The following is a 15,341-nucleotide window of genomic DNA, read 5'->3' on the forward strand; positions in this document are numbered from 1 at the left end:
ATGCCTGGGTATCATTTCTTTACCACTACAAATTTCCAAGCTTTCACAATAGGGTCTTTTTTTCCCCCTTTCCCTCAGTCTGGTGTTTGCCTTGATGCAGAGGTTTTCTAAGTCTGATCACCACAGCAAAGCTCACCCAGGAGCACATTAACTTGCCTCAAACTCCTAACTCATTCCACAAGACTTGGTACCATTCAACATTTCTCTCAATGACCAGAATCACAGAACTGTCAGGGCTGGAAGGGAGCTCAAGGCTCAGCCAGTCCCAACCCCCTGCCATGGGCAGGGACACCTCACACCACAGCAGGTTGCTCACAGCCACCTCCAGCCTGGCTGCAAACACCTCCAGGCAGGAGGCTTCCACCACCTCCCTGGGCAGCCTGTGCCAGGCTCTCACCACCCTCCTGGGCAACAACCTCTTCCTCACAGCCAATCTCAATCTCCCCACATCCAGTTCTGCTCCATCCCCCCCAGTCCTATCCCTCCCTGACACCCTCCAAAGTCCCTCCCCAGCTTTCTTGCAGCCCCCTGCAGATCCTGGAAGGCCACAATGAGGTCTCCTCAGAGCCTTCTCCTCTCCAGCCTGCACAACCCCAACTCCCTCAGGCTGTGCTCACAGCAGAGCAGCTCCAGCCCTCTGCTCCTCCTCCTGCCCTGCTCTGGACACCTTCCAGCCCCTCCAGAGCCTTCCTGGCACAGAGGCTCCAGAGCTGGCCCCAGAGCTGCAGCTGTGGTCTCAGCAGAGTGGAGCAGAGGGGCAGAATCCCCTCCCTGCCCTGCTGGCCACACTTCTGCTGCTGCAGCCCAGGCTCTGCTTGGCTCTCTGGGCTGCAAGTGCTCCCTGCTGGCTCCTGCTGAGCTTCTCCTCCCCCAGCACCCCCAAGGCCTTTTCTTCAGGGCTGCTCTCCAGCCAGTCCCTGCCCAGCCTGTAGCAGTGCCTGGGATTGCCCTGAGCCAACTGCAGGACCTTGCCCTTGGTCTTCTTGAATCTCCTGAGGCTGTCCTGGGCTCAGCTCTGCAGCCTCTCCAGGTCTCTCTAGACCCAGAGGGGCAACAGAGCACCCAGCTGGCTCCGTGTGGGAAGCCTAACAAATGGTAAGCAGCAGCGTGGACGACGTGTCTGTACAGAGCAACCTGACCCCTGTGACTGCAGCCTGAGCTCACTCAACACACAGCTCTGTTTTCTCAGAACCCTGGACAAACACTCCTGCAGCACAGGGCTGCACCCCAGCAGGCAGCAGAAAGCCCAGTTAAATCCCAGGGTGGCAGGAGAAAAGATAAAAATACACTGCCAGGGTGTGGGACAATGGAACAGCAAATAGGGATTGGAGCAGTGAAGATGGTTATCTCCAGAGCATGGAGATGGAGTGGGTTCAAGGCTCCTCTGTGCACGTCCTCAAGCCACAAATGTGGAAAATGTTAAGATGCAGGAAGCTGTAACAGCACAAAAGGAAAGGCAAAATGCCTTAAACCAAGAGAACTCCCAGATCAGAAAGCTGGTTCTGTCTCAAGAGGCCAGGACTGAGCCAGGAAAGCTTTAATGTGCCCTCACATAAGAGAAGACTGTGACTGGATGAGGCACTGAGTGCCATGGTCAGGTTGATTAGTTAGGGTTGGGTGATGAGCTGGACTTGATGATCTTGCACAGGGACCTCGACAGGCTGGGCAGATGGGCAGAGGCCAACAGGATGGCACTGAACAAATCCAAGTGCCAGGGGCTGCACTTTGGCCACAGCAACCCCAGGCAGAGCTACAGGCTGGGGGCAGAGTGGCTGAGAGCTGCCAAACAGAGAGGGACCTGGGGGTGCTGATTGACAGCTGCCTGAACATGAGCCAGCAGTGTGCCCAGCTGGCCAAGAAGGCCAAGGGCATCCTGGCCTGCATCAGGAACAGTGTGGCCAGCAGGAGCAGGGAAGTCCTTGTGCCCCTGGACTCTGCACTGGTTAGGCCACACCTTGAGTTCTGTGTCCAGCTCTGGGCTCCTCAGTTTAGGAAGGACATTGAGAGACTTGAAGGTGTCCAGAGAAGGGCAACAAGGCTGGGGAGGGGTCTGGAGCACAGCCCTGGTTGGAGAGGCTGAGGGAGCTGGGGTTGCTTAGCCTGCAGAAGAGGAGGCTCAGGGGAGACCTCATTGCCCTCTACAACTACCTGAAGGGAGGTTGTAGCCAGGTGGGGGTTGGTCTCTTCTCTCTAGCACCCAGCACCAGAACAAGAGGACACAGTCTCAAGCTGTGCCAGGGGAGGTTTAGGCTGGCTGTGAAGAACTTTCTCCTCACTTCAAGAGAGATTGGCCTCTGGAATGTGCTGCCCAGGGAGGTGGTGGAGTCCCCATCCCTGGAAGTGTTCAAGAGGGGATTGGATGTGGCACTTGGTGCCATGGTCTAGTCCTGAGGTCTGTGGTGCCAGGTTGGACTCGATGGTCTTTGAGGTCTCTTCCAATCTTGGTGATACTGTGAGACTGTGATCTTGGAGGTCTCTTCCAACCTGGCTGATTCTGTAACCTGTGCTCTGGCCCAGCAGAGGTGGACAGAAGACACACCAGCTAAAAGCTGTACATGGAAACACCTAGCAGACAAACAGAGGAGCATGCCCCTTCTGGCCAAATCCCCCTGGAAGCTGCTCACCATCACCAGGTTGTCTTCCAGAGATGCTGTAGCCAAACACCAATGCCTGGACTCAAAACTGGGCCAAATGATGGAAGTGGAAGGCTCAGTGATACCTGAATGTTCAAAGCAGCATCTTCATAGCAACTTTTGGCTTTAAAACTGTCAATGGCTGAAACCTCAGATGAATTAACTGCTCACAGAGCTTGCTTGAAGGTGAAAAGGACAAAGGATTAAAGCTGAATGGTAGGAGAGAAGTGTGTGTCAGCTGAGGGAGTGTTGGCCCAGAACTGAGCTCTGATCAGATGAACCACCAAAGCTTTGCACCCTCACATGCTGGGTGTTAGGGGCCTAGTTAGAAGGGGTTGGTTGAGTTGTGGAGAAGGCCAGTCAGAAAAAGCCAAGATGGCTTAGACATGGTTTGTGGGACTCTGATTCCTTTCCTACCTCACCTGGACTACAGTGTACAGGCCTGGAGCTCTCATTATAGGAAGGGCATGGACCTGATGGAGCAGGTCCAGAGGAGGGCCACAAAAATAGTCAGGGGGTTGGAGCACCTCTGCTACAAGGACAGGCTGAGGTTGTTCAGCTTGTAGAAGAGGAGGCTCCAAGGAGACCTAATAGCAGCCTTCCAGTACCTGAAAGGGGCTACAAGAAGGATGGAGAGAGATTGCTTACAAAGGCCTGCAGGGACAGGGCCTGGGGCAATGGCTTCAAACTAGAGCAGAGCAGATGTTTAGCAGCAAGTTCTTTACTATGAGGGTGGTAGAACACTGGAAGAAGTTGCCCAGGGAGGTGGTTGAGGCCCCATCCCTGGACACATTCAAGGTGAGGCTCAAGAGGGCTCTGGGCAACCTGATCTGCTGACTGCAGGGGGGTTGGACTGGATGGTCCCTTCCAACTCAGACCATGCTGTGACTCTATGCTTGTACACAGTCAGCCCTGGCAAGAGAGACAATCACTGCACCAGAGAAGAGAACAGGAGTGACAAAGAGTCAGGAAAGGTAGAGCCAAGAGAGGAAAGGTCTGTATTAACTCACCACATGAGCTCACACTGAAGTTCAGGTTCTCCCATTATCTTCTTCAGAAGGATCCAATACTACTCCACCTACCCCTGCACTTTCCCCTACTCTTCTCCTCCCTCCCTTTGTCTCACACACAGTGCTGATGTTCCTGCTTTGCTCAACTGAGAGGCCAACAAGAGCTGCCAAGGAGGCAAGAGCTGTGCTCTTCCTGACCATGCCAGAAATAAACCCCTGCTCTCATGATAAATGAGGCTCTCCAAAGAGCAGAATGAATTCTCAGGTTAGGAAACATGCCATGGAGCAGGCTACCTCCTGACAGCTCTCAGCTATGGCTGTCAAAGGCAAACCCATGCAGAGGGCTCCTGCATCAGCTGGAAGCTCACCGTAACAGACCTTGCAGAGACTTCAATCCTCGTTCCCCCACACAAAGTTTTTCTTCTCCCAATCAGTAGAAATAGACCCAAAAAATGACCCCATTTATCTCCCTGAAGCACAGGGGTTGTGCAGGCTGGAGAGAAGACTCTGAGGAAACCTTATTGTGGCCTTCCAGGATCTGCAGGGGGCTGCAAGAAAGCTGGGGAGGCACTTTGGAGGGTGTCAGGGAGGGATAGGGCTGGGGGGGATGGAGCAGAACTAGAAGTGGGGAGATTGAGATTGGCTGTGAGGAAGAAGTTGTTGCCCAGGAGGGTGGTGAGAGCCTGGCACAGGCTGCCCAGGGAGGTGGTGGAAGCCTCCTGCCTGGAGGTGTTTGCAGCCAGGCTGGAGGTGGCTGTGAGCAACCTGCTGTGGTGTGAGGTGTCCCTGCTCATGGCAGGGGGTTGGGACTGGCTGAGCCTTGAGGTCCCTTCCAACCCTGACCATTCTGTGATCCTATGGTACAAAAATAAAAGCCCCTTTGCCTTACTTAGGCAGCACCTAAGAAGTGAACTGAAGCCAAAGCCAGGGAGGGCAGAGGCTCAGGAGAAGGACAGGTTTCAGAGCTCCATGCTGCTGGCCCAGACATCCATAAACCCAACTGACTAAGCTGCCTGGGAACAAAACTTGTCCCTGACATCCTGCCAATGAAAAAGCACCAAATCCCCAGGCCATCAGCACTCAGCTGGCTGGCAGCAGCAGGGCTGGAAGCACAGAGCAACCCATAACAGTGATGTGCTCCAGTAGCTCTCTGAATCCTTAGGAGGGGAAGTCCTGCCTATCTCCTTGGCATAAGAGTCGAGCACTGTGCCCAGCTGCGGGGCTCCCAGCACAGGAAGCACAAGGACCTGCTGGAGTAGTTCCCAAGGAGGCCACAGAGGAGAGGGCTGGAGAACCTCCCCTTCAGGGACAAGCTGGGAGTTCTCAGCCTGGAGAAAGGAAGGCTCCAGGGAGGACTTAAGAGCTGCATTTCAGTATCTGAAGAGGACCTACAGGAAGGCTGGGGAGGGACTGTTTACTCAGGCTTGCAGTGATAGGATGAGTGGCACTAGTTGGAAACTACATCAGGGGAGACTTAGGTGAGACAGCAGGAGGAAGTTCTGCACAATGAGGGTGGTGAGGTGCTGGAACAGGTTGCCCAGAGACGTGGTTGAGACCCCATCCCTGGAGACATTCAAGATCAGACTTGGTGTGGTCCTGGGCTGCCTGGAAGGGGTCCCTGCTAACTGCAGGGGGGTTGGACAAGACGACCTTCGGGGATCCTTTCCAACTCAATGCAATCTGTGAGAAGCAGAACTGAGGTTCAGAGAGGCCACATTTCAACCTAGTTTAGAAAACCAGGCCACTCTGCTGGATTGGGGGGGGGGGGAGGAGGGGAGTGTTGTTCCATTATAGGAACTACACAACAAACTCCACATCCAAGAGACAGAACAGTTTGTGTTCCGTCTGGCTAATGATGCAACTCAGTGCACTCTACGTAGGAAGAAGAAGTTATTGTACACATGGTCACATATGGCTTGTAATATTTCTGCTTCAACAATGAAAAGGAGAAAGATGTGGCCAGAAAGCATTCTCTCAACAGCTGTGAGCAGCACTGGGAGCCCCACTGGATTTCAGCAGCGGGGAAGACAGCCGCAGTAGTCATTCCGAGCCCAGCAGAGTTGATCTGAAGAGTAAAATGAGTGGCACTGTAAAAGTAGCAGTAAAAAAGGAGAGCTACTCATTGCAGCAGCCTGGGGTGCTCACACAGCTTGCAGGGGTGCCTCTAAAACGCTCTGCCAGCACACAGCTGACAGCTATCGCTCGTCAGTACGCGATGCTGCGGTGGCTGGGGAGCTGCCTCTGCCATGGGGAAGCCTCTCAGCCGAGGAGACGACACAGGCAGACAAGTGGCAGACACCCCTGTGACACAGAAGTAGCACAATCCTCTAACCCGAGGACTGAACTCAAAACTAACCCCTCCTGAACTGGAACAGGGAAAATAAAAGGTTGGGATTCACCGTGGTAAGCCCTTCTGCAGACTTCATTTACCATGCCAGAGCCTAGAGGTGGGCAATAAAGGAAGGTCAGTAATACCCTTCCTCTCTCTCCAGTTCATTTCACTGCCTAAAGTCTCCCAAAGAAGCTACAGCGCTGCTCTGGGCAGGGAAGGATCAAGTCTTTAGTGCACAGAGCAATGCCTTGCAATGGAGCTGAGCTCAAGTTCAGCACCTGCAAAGGACAGTCAAAACCAGAGGCTTTCCCTCGAATTCTTCTAAGGTTTGGGAACACAGAGCAAAAGAGAAGGAAGTCTGCTCCCTGTGTGTGGCTCCTAAAGCTACACAGCAAAAGCCCAGACAATCCTATTGAAAACCCAACAAAACAACAAAAGCTTCTTAATCACCTTACTGGGAGACATCCTCCCGTGCCACTTCCTGCTCCCTTTGGCAAGTGCAACTTTCCAGCCACCCTTAGCTTGGAGGTTCCTTCACGCTACCTGAGAGAGGGCTGGGAACACTTTCCCAGCAGATAATCTTTCTCCTCCCCCTCCATATCACCAGCTATCTTTAAAGATACTTGACTTTCTTATCTTTCTACTCTAGCTGCTCACTTCCACAGGGATCTCACTAGCCCATGCCAGTGTCCCTGTCCGCCCTGCAGCTTTCTCTATACCCATGGCCTCGCTTCAGCAGCAGTGACATCCCTCACTCCCTCTCATTTCCCCAGTCCTTTGCTGACCTCTCTGCTTGGTCCTCACCACCTTTGTAAGCACTTCAGACCATTCATACCTTCTCTTCCTCAGCTGGTTTAGGTCCTTTCCTTGCCAAGTTCATGTCCCTCCAGCGCTGAAGGTTTCCACCCCTGCCTTTCCTGATTACACCGAGCCCCAAGGGGAGGAAAGAATAGCTCCAGCTGCTCTAATCCACTTCTCTCCAGCATATCAGAGGCTCAGAAACATGGAACATCACCTCTGCTAACCTCAACTCTCCCCTGCCCACATCAATGCTTGACTCACACTTGCTAAAGTAACCCTCCCAAACCCAGAACCTTTCCCATTTCTCTCTAGTAAGAGGGCTGATAAGTTGGCAGGGTGGTTGCACCCGATGATCTCTTGAGGTCCCTTCCAACCTCTAATATACTGTGAATAAAAAGAACTCTTAAAATGCCTTTTGTTTCATCCAGGGACTCTCTTCCATTAGCCACATCACTAATCCCAAGGCTCTGCCTTTCTTCCCAGCAGCTAGAAGGTTCCTCTGACCCATGCGCTTCACTCCCGACCTTTTGTTCCTCTTCCTCTCCGGAGACAGTAACACATCCCCCTACTTCAGCAAGGAGATCACAAGCAGATCATCCAAAAACAAAACCCGAGGGACAGCTACAGCTTCCCTCCCCCTCACCATGCAGCACCAAGCTGGGTAATTCTGGAGCACCCTTGTGCCATATGCCTGCTGGGCTCCCCACGGAGCAGCAGCAGCACCGGCTCAGCTCTGCGGCTGTGCCCGGGCGAAGGACTGACATGTCACCCGCTGGAGCTTAGAATTATAACTGCTAGAAAAAGGCACTCCTGAACGACAGAAACACTCCTACAAAGGGAGCCTACATAGCACACAGTGACTTCACACTGCCAGAGTGTCTTATTTCTGCTGTGGGTTTGAGGCTGCTACGCTGCGGAGCCAATCAGGAGCTGCTCCCCAGAGCAGGAAGATTTTTACCTATGCTTAGCAATGGCCACGGTGCAGCATTCAGAGCAGACCTGCAAGCCCTCAGCAGAGCAAGTCCCTTCCTTAAAGTTCAAAATCTTCTCTGAGAGCAGTTTTGAGGAAGGAGGAAGACAACTAAGGTACAAAAAAGCCTTCCTTCACCAATATGCTTCAGAAAAATGCTTAGACCGACCACCCCTCAGGGGTAGTGTCAGGGGTACCCGCACAGGCTCTTGAGCTGCCTCCAATGCAGCATGACCTTGGCCAAGACAACTGGGCCTGGTCTCCCTCTAATGAACTCTTTCATAGCTCACCATTTCCATGCTCAATCCTCTGCAAGCCACTCCAAACCACCCTTTCCCAGAGGACTGATTCCACTTTGTCCACCGAGGAGGCTTTAAGGCACAACATAAAATGTCTTCCCACCGGCACGTTTTCAGGCAGAAAAGTTACCCTAGCAGGAAAGCTGACCACCCTACCCTTTAATTTTTCACTCCATGGGACAGACAATGGAAGTCTGATACTTGACATGGATAAAGTCCCAGTCAAGACCAGTGCCCTTTCTTAAAGTGGAGGGAAAGCAGGCTTGTGACTGGGTCATTGTTCCGAGCATGCTCGGCAGCTTTGAAGCTTTCAGCATCGGGTAATGGAGCTCTGTTTCCTCTCTGACATCACTCCACATTCTCCCTGCCTGACCAGAGCAATGACACAGTAACAGGTTTTGCTGCTGCTGCTGCTGCCATTATTTTTTTGGCAAAGGGGTTGCCCCACGGAGGGACCAGAACAAGGACACCGAGCACATGGGAAGGAGTTGTGCAACACGCCACCGACCACGGAGCTCACCCCGACGCGGTGTGGAGGCTCCCCGGCTCCCCCCTCTCCCCAGAGCAAAGCAAACTATTATGTCAAGTGCATTTTCAACCCCAACATCTGGCTCGCTCCACTTCCTCCCACAGGAGCTTCAACCCCAAATCAGACCATTTCAGTATTAATCACGAGTCACTTCTTCGTTTAAGGCAAGGCACGATGCAAAGCAGGGGCTGTTAGGAAGCCATACCTGCAGTTCCCCGATGAGGTGAAACACAAACGGTGCCACCGGCCACGCCGATTCTTGCTTTCTTGTGCGGTCCTAACAGTTTCACAATGACTTACAAAGCTTTAATAACGACCTGCCAAGCGTGTACCCCCTAAAACATCCAGAAGGAACGACAGAAGTGACTTCTGGATGTCCTGACCCTTTCCAGGATTGCACCTCGGTGCTACACCGAGTAGAATTACGCAAGCCCCGCGAGTATAAAACCTTCCCAGATCTTGGGAGGAACAGCTCGACTTGGGCTGAAAAGCTCGACCCTAACTTCAGGCTCCCGAAACAAGGGCACCTAAAAAGCTCATCCCCAGCTGCTCTGGAGCTGCGCTGATTATCGCTCCTTTTGTTTTTCTTTCTAACCTCGAGACTCGCTCCGGCTGAAGTCAGAAAACAAAATGTCATTGTTCAGGCTTAATGAGTCAACGTTCATTTCCCCATTGTTTATTTAAAAGAGCAACAGTGGCACTAATTGCGCTGAAATACTGATGTTTTATTCCGGGGGGTGGTACGAGAAGGGAAAAAAACGGGTTTTCGACATAGCAGGGGACCGCTGGAACGGGCAGGGGCAGCCGGGGATGGCTGGACCGGGCAGCGGAGCTTGAGCGGGGGCAGCCCCCAGCACAGAGAGCAGAGCAGCGCTTGGGCAGGTGAACGTCACAGAGCGGGATGCGGCTCCCCACTAGCCTCCGGCCTAACAGACCCTAAAACCGGCCCGGTAAAAGCACCAAACCTCCCCGGCTGAGAGTCACCTCAGCGAGAAGTGCCCCCCGCCGACCCGCTCCGCGGGACGGCTCCCCCGCTGCCTCCGTTACGACACCGCCGTCCACTGTCCCCCTCCCGCGGGTCACCTTGACAGCCCGCTCCGGCACCCCGCGCTCCCGTCTTTGTGCCGTTACGGGTCGCCGCGGAGCGCCGGGCCCGCGCACAAAGCCCCGGTAAAGGGGGACGCGGGGAGGACGCGGCGCGGCCCGCCTCGGCTTAAGGGGATTACAGCTGCCCCGGGGTAGAGCGAGGGCCCGCCCGCCCCCCGTGGCGCGGCTGTTACCTGGAAGTCCCTGTCCTCGTTGAAGCGGGAGAACCTGTCCGCCATTTTGCGCCGCCGCCGCCTCGCTCAGCCCAGCACGGCCCGGCCCGGCCCAGCGCCTCCGGCCGCCTCCCTCCAGCGCCGCCTCCGCCGCGCCGGGCGGCTCCGCGCATGCGCGGCGGGGCAGGTCACATGCGGGGCCCTGGTCCGCCCTCACGGTAGACCTGAACGAAGGACAGCGCTACAGTCGGCCCGCTGACAGGCGGCTGGCGGGACAGTGGAGGGCGGCGGGCACCGGGGCTGTGCCGTTAGGTCTCCCCAGCCACGGCGGCTCCTGTCACGTCCCCCCACCCAGGCCCAACTGCTCTTCAGCGCGCAGCATGCACTGCGCATGCGCCAGCCCCCGCTTGCGCGCGCACTCTAACATCCAACCATGACGCGAGTTGCGCGGGCTGCCCCGCCTCCCGGCGTGCGCATGCGCAACGCGGTCAGGCGACGAGGGCTTGACCCCGGGGACAGAAGAGCGCCTCTCTGGCCGTCCCGCCCTCTTTGCCCTAGCCAATGGAACTGCTTCAGTCTCTCGAGTGATGGCGGTATGAACCAATAGGAGCTCGGGCTCGCCACTGCCCCCTAACACACGCCGTGGGTCGTGCTGGTCGCTGGTGGATGGATGCCCAGACAGTCTTCAGAGGCCACCGGGTGGGCTGGGGGGCGCCGGCAAGGGGTGTCAGGGTATCCCGGTACCACTCTGGCGGTGGAGAAGATACCGTGGCCCAGCTAAGTGAGGGCCAGGGGTCAGCTGAGGTGGTTGATACGGTCTGTGGCCCGCCTGAAGTAGGCAGTGGAGCCCATGGCCAGCCCTGAGGCAGGTGGTGAAGCCCCCAGGCCAGCCTTGAGACTGATTATGAGGCCTGGGGCTAGTGCTGAGGTGAGCGATGGGGTCTAGAGTCAGCCGTGAGGCTGATGATGATGCCTGGAACTCCCCCTGAGGCACATGATCGTGCCCAGGATCAGGCCTGAGGTAGGCCCTGGTGCCCAGTGCAAAGGCTGAGCTGCACCACTGTGCTCCCTGAGCCAACCCTGAGGCTCAGCATAGTGTGCAGGGACAGGCAGAGCTCTGTTTAGTTGTAGCTCTGTTCCCACTCGTCCTTCAGCCAGGCCTCTGGGGCCTCTCCTCACCCCTGAGCAGGAAGGTGTGTGCATGGCTTTTGTAACCATAGCCAGGTCCCTGCGTGTGGTGGCAGAGAAGCAACACCCTGAGCCTGCACACACCAGGCAACGCCTGGGGGTCTCCATCTCTCAGCAGCCCACAGCCTTTGAGTGCAGGAACTGTGGCAGATGAGGCCCTGCTTTTCTATGCACCAGCACAGCTGTTACCAGCTGTCTCTAAGCATGGCAGCGTGTGTCTCTGTCTCTCCCCCCATCCCTGACAGCAGGAAAACCGGATTCCATCTGTCTCTCCATTCATTCCTTTCCTTTCTCTCACCAGGAGCCTCACTGCCCGGATCCTGCTTGCTTGCTGCCCTCTGCTGCCGTGTCGAGAGCGAGGAGGAAGGAGGAGCTGGGAGCTGGGCCTGGCTGAGGCGTGTTCAGCAGACCGTGCCTCCTCCGAGCGTGCCCCCAGACTGGTCGGTGAGATGAACGCCTCTGATAGCCCTACGCAGCGAGGCCGTGGGTCGAATGCAGTGGAGGCTGAAGCCGTGGCTGTGCTTTGTGCTACGTGGTGCAGCTTGTAACAGGATTGACTTGATCTGTAGCTGCAGTGTGCCAGGCTGTGCTGTGCTGCCAGAACTCCTGCGTGGAGCTCCCTCATGCTGCCTGCAGCTGGCTAGGAGAGATGTGGTTCTCATCCTGCTGCTCACCTTCAGCAGCCCTGGGGAAATCCCCTCAGGAAATCACCCTAATCTGGCTTCTCTCTGGGGACCAGTCAGCCTGGTGTGCTGAGGAAGACCTCATGGGCACTGCAGGGTGGCTGTAAGAGCTTTTGCTGGGCAGAACTGTGCTGGAATTTGCTCTTCATTGCCCTAAGAGAGCCCTGTTGATGTCTGTGCTTCACTCTGCTCTTCAGTGCTGGGGTCACACATCCCATCCCGCAGCAGGTCTGTGGGCACACCTGCCTGGGCAAGGGGCAGCTGCTGGTCTGGAGCTGCCAGGCCTCAGCCTCTCCACAGCTCATTGTCATTTTCTGTGATGACATCCCTATGGTTCCTTCTTCCCCAGGCTTTGCCCATGGAGGGTGGTGAAGCTGAGGCACATAGGGGAGCAGCCTTTCTCCTTTCAAAAGTGCTGAGTTTTCAGAGAGGACTGTCCCCACCCTGTTCCTGAGCAGCACCGGGACACATCCAAGCGAGCAGGGTGGAGCCAGGATCCCTGCCCAGGGTGTGGCTCAGCCCTGTGGCTGGCTCAATGGAAGGGACACGTGTGTCCTGCAGCCACCCCACCCGTGGGTCCTAGATGGGCACTGTAGGCCCTGCTCAGCACAGCCCATGAGAGGGAGCTCCTGCTAGTGGGACCCACCACTGTCAGAACCCCACTAACAGCCTGGGCCACCCCCCCACCGTGGGAAGGTTGAGCTGGATGTGTCCCCATTTTGATCCCTGAGGCAGGGAATGCAGGTGCCTGGTGAACCCCAGGGAGGGTGGCAGCTGCCACCCTGCTTATGCCCTGTCTTTCCATGGACCCCCACACCCTGCTGGGTGCAGCAAGCTGATGCTCTTCATAACCAGTGGGTGGGGGCCACTCAGCCCTGCCAGCTTGGGTTTGGGATTAGGAGATCTGGCACCATGGGAGTGCTGAGCCCAGGAGGTGTGGTCCCCAACCTAGAGTTAGGTGCTGCCCCTCAGGTCCTCCCCCTGCCTCAGTTTCCCTCGGTGCTATAGGGGTGGGCAGAGCAAAGAGCTGGGTCTGGGGCAGGGCCCAGCCCTCTTTGGGGAGTCAACCTTTGTGGGGTGGGCTGAGGTTTCTCTCCCCAGGCCAGGAGCCCCCCACCTCAGAGTGTGTCTGTGCAATGTGCACTGATAGGTGCAAGTGTGAGCAGGGGGAGGCCTGGAACTCAGGGTGCAGGAGGGCAGCTCCTTGCTGCAGGCCAGGAGTGGTGCTGCAGGGCCTGGGCTCCTCTTCAAAGGTGAAAGAGTTTTGGGCTGGGGCTGCAGCCCCACCAGCCCCTTGGCATGGGGAAGAAGGAGCTGGAGGCCTCCGTGGGACATAGGGACAGCTCAGTGTCCTCCTTGGGCACAGCCCTCTGCTCCCAGGGGGTATGGGTTCGGTGTCCCTGCTGGACACAGTTTGATGCCACTGTCAGGCACAAGGATGCTTCAGTGATGCCCTTGAGGATGAGAATCAGTCTGTGCCTCCACTGGGCATGGGGACAGCTCGATGTCCCCATCAGGCACAGCTCTGTAACCCCTCTGGGCACAGAGACAGCTCAGTGTGTTCCCCATGGGCAAGGCTGTGTGCCGCTGTAGGGCACAGGGACAGCTCAGGGTCCCCATGGGCTGGGGACAGCTGGAGTGGCCATGTGACACTTGGGAATGGGCCTCATGGCGCTGCTGCAGCCTCCTCACGCACCCTGCAGGGGGGTCTGGGTGGTGCTGAGGCACAGGCAGGCACCCAGGGGACCCTTAGGACCGCCCCGGCCTCATGGCATGGGCTTGCCCACATCCCCCACAGCCAGCCCTGACAAGAGCTGGGTATAAATAGCAGCCAGCACTGTCACCTCCTGTCACATGCCCGGGGCTGGCAGGGTCCCCCCACCGCCAGCCGGGGCACAGCTGTTCCTGAGACAGGAGGGACAGCCACGGGGGCCCCATCCCTCCCATCAGCAGGGCACCCCACCATGGGGTCACCAGGGCCACCAACCCCCACCCCACACACTGGGCATACTCCTGAGGCTCCCCAGGGGTTGGGGCTGTCACCACCTCTGGAGCACAGACCCAAACCCCTCTATGTGTCCCTCGGACAGAGCCAGGCTGGCTGGACCCACACACACCTTGAGAACCCATTGCCAGCAGCAGGGGACACAGGGAACGCTTCTGACCCCAAATCAGAGTAAGAAGGGAAACTCCCGGGGGCTGGGTGGTTCTCAAAGCCTCTGCCTCCCCCGGCTCATCACCGCCCACTGCCAGCAGCAGAAATGGTCACGGCTCGACCCGCGGGTCCCCGGGCGGCGCTAAAAATACCCAATCCTGACAGCAACAGCTGGGGACCCGCAGCGGCTGCCTGGGGACCCGCGGAGGGGCCGGCGGCCGCCGGAGCGCTGGAGCCGGCGGGCCTGGGCTCTGCCGTCCCGCTCCACGCCGGCACAGTTCCTCTTGCTCCCCACGCTGGATTTCGGGGAGCCCACAGCACCCCGCGCCGCCGGGCCCGGCCTTTCGCCCCCTTCTGCCGCCGGGACACGGCGCGGGGGCAGGCGGCGGCACGGTGCCCGGCCGTGCCCGGCAGCCCGCGGCGGTGGCTGTCCCCCGGCTGTCCCCCAGCCCTCCCCGCAGCCCCTAATCCATCTCTCGCAGCAGGAGATGCCTAAGCTGCCTTTTCATGGCGGCTGCTCCGTGCGCCGCCTCAATGCCGGCCGCTGGCAGGAGATGTGTCGGACAAGCTGGAGGGATCCCTCCCCTGCCAGCAAGGTCAAGGTGGGCTTAGCCGCCTTCCCCCCGCGCCCACCGCCGCGCCACCGGCCTGCCAGCCTGCCTCGGGGTGGCTGCTATCCCCCACCGGCCCGGCGGGGAGGCACCTCGGGGGGACTGGGGCAGTGAGACCTCCCCCTCGGTGTGGCTCAGACCCCCAGCTCCTCGCACCGCTCCCGGGGGTATCCACCAGCCCTCTGACCCCCATACTGGGGACCCTCCAGGTGCTGGGGCTTAGCCGCCACGTTGTGCCCAGGGTCTGCTGCCACGTCCCACAGGTACCCCGGAGCTCAACTTGCCCCATGGCCTACCCCATGGGTACCTCAAGGCTTGGTTCATCCTGCAGCTAACCCCATGGGTATCCCAGGGTTCGACTTGCCCCATGGCCTACCCCATGGGTACCTCAAGACTTGGTTCACCCTGCAGCTAACCCCATGGGCACCTCAAGGCTTGGTTCACCCTGCAGCTAACCCCATGGGCACCTCAAACCCCATGGGCACCTCAAGGCTTGGTTCACCCTGCAGCTAACCCCATGGGCACCTCAAGGCTTGGTTCACCCTGCAGCTAACCCCATGGCACCTCAAGGCTTGGTTCACCCTGCAGCTAACCCCATGGGCACCTCAAGGCTTGGTTCACCCTGCAGCTAACCCCATGGGCACCTCAAGGCTTGGTTCACCCTGCAGCTAACCCCATGGGCACCTCAAGGCTTGGTTCACCCTGCAGCTAACCCCATGGGCACCTCAAGGCTTGGTTCACCCTGCAGCTAACCCCATGGGCACCTCAAGGCTTGGTTCACTCTGCATCTCACCCAGGACTTGGTTTATTCCATTGCTTGCCCCACACTGCCTGCGGGGCCAGTGCTGCTCACAGACCCCTCCCACCCCGT

The 15,341-nt window shown here is 57.5% G+C and overlaps 1 protein-coding gene across 3 annotated transcripts in view; it reads right to left on the bottom strand.

Moving 5' to 3' along the window:
* The window catches only part of GPATCH8 (G-patch domain containing 8), a 95,763-nt gene extending 85,765 nt beyond the window's left edge, over nt 1–9,998 (bottom strand). For 2 of the 3 annotated variants that reach the window (XM_054176979.1, XM_054176980.1), the window contains exon 1: nt 9,855–9,874. Coding sequence is in view for 1 of the 3 variants with exons in the window: in XM_054176978.1 (XP_054032953.1) it covers nt 9,855–9,899 (45 nt within the window). In the remaining 2 variants the exon portion in view is untranslated. Of the gene's footprint in view, nt 1–9,854 lie in introns of all 3 variants that reach the window. The other variant, XM_054176978.1, reaches the window with a different exon arrangement.
* Between the last annotated feature and the right edge of the window lie 5,343 nt (nt 9,999–15,341).

The sequence above is a fragment of the Dryobates pubescens genome, chromosome 36, assembly GCF_014839835.1.
Source record: "Dryobates pubescens isolate bDryPub1 chromosome 36, bDryPub1.pri, whole genome shotgun sequence".
Taxonomy (NCBI): domain Eukaryota; kingdom Metazoa; phylum Chordata; class Aves; order Piciformes; family Picidae; genus Dryobates; species Dryobates pubescens.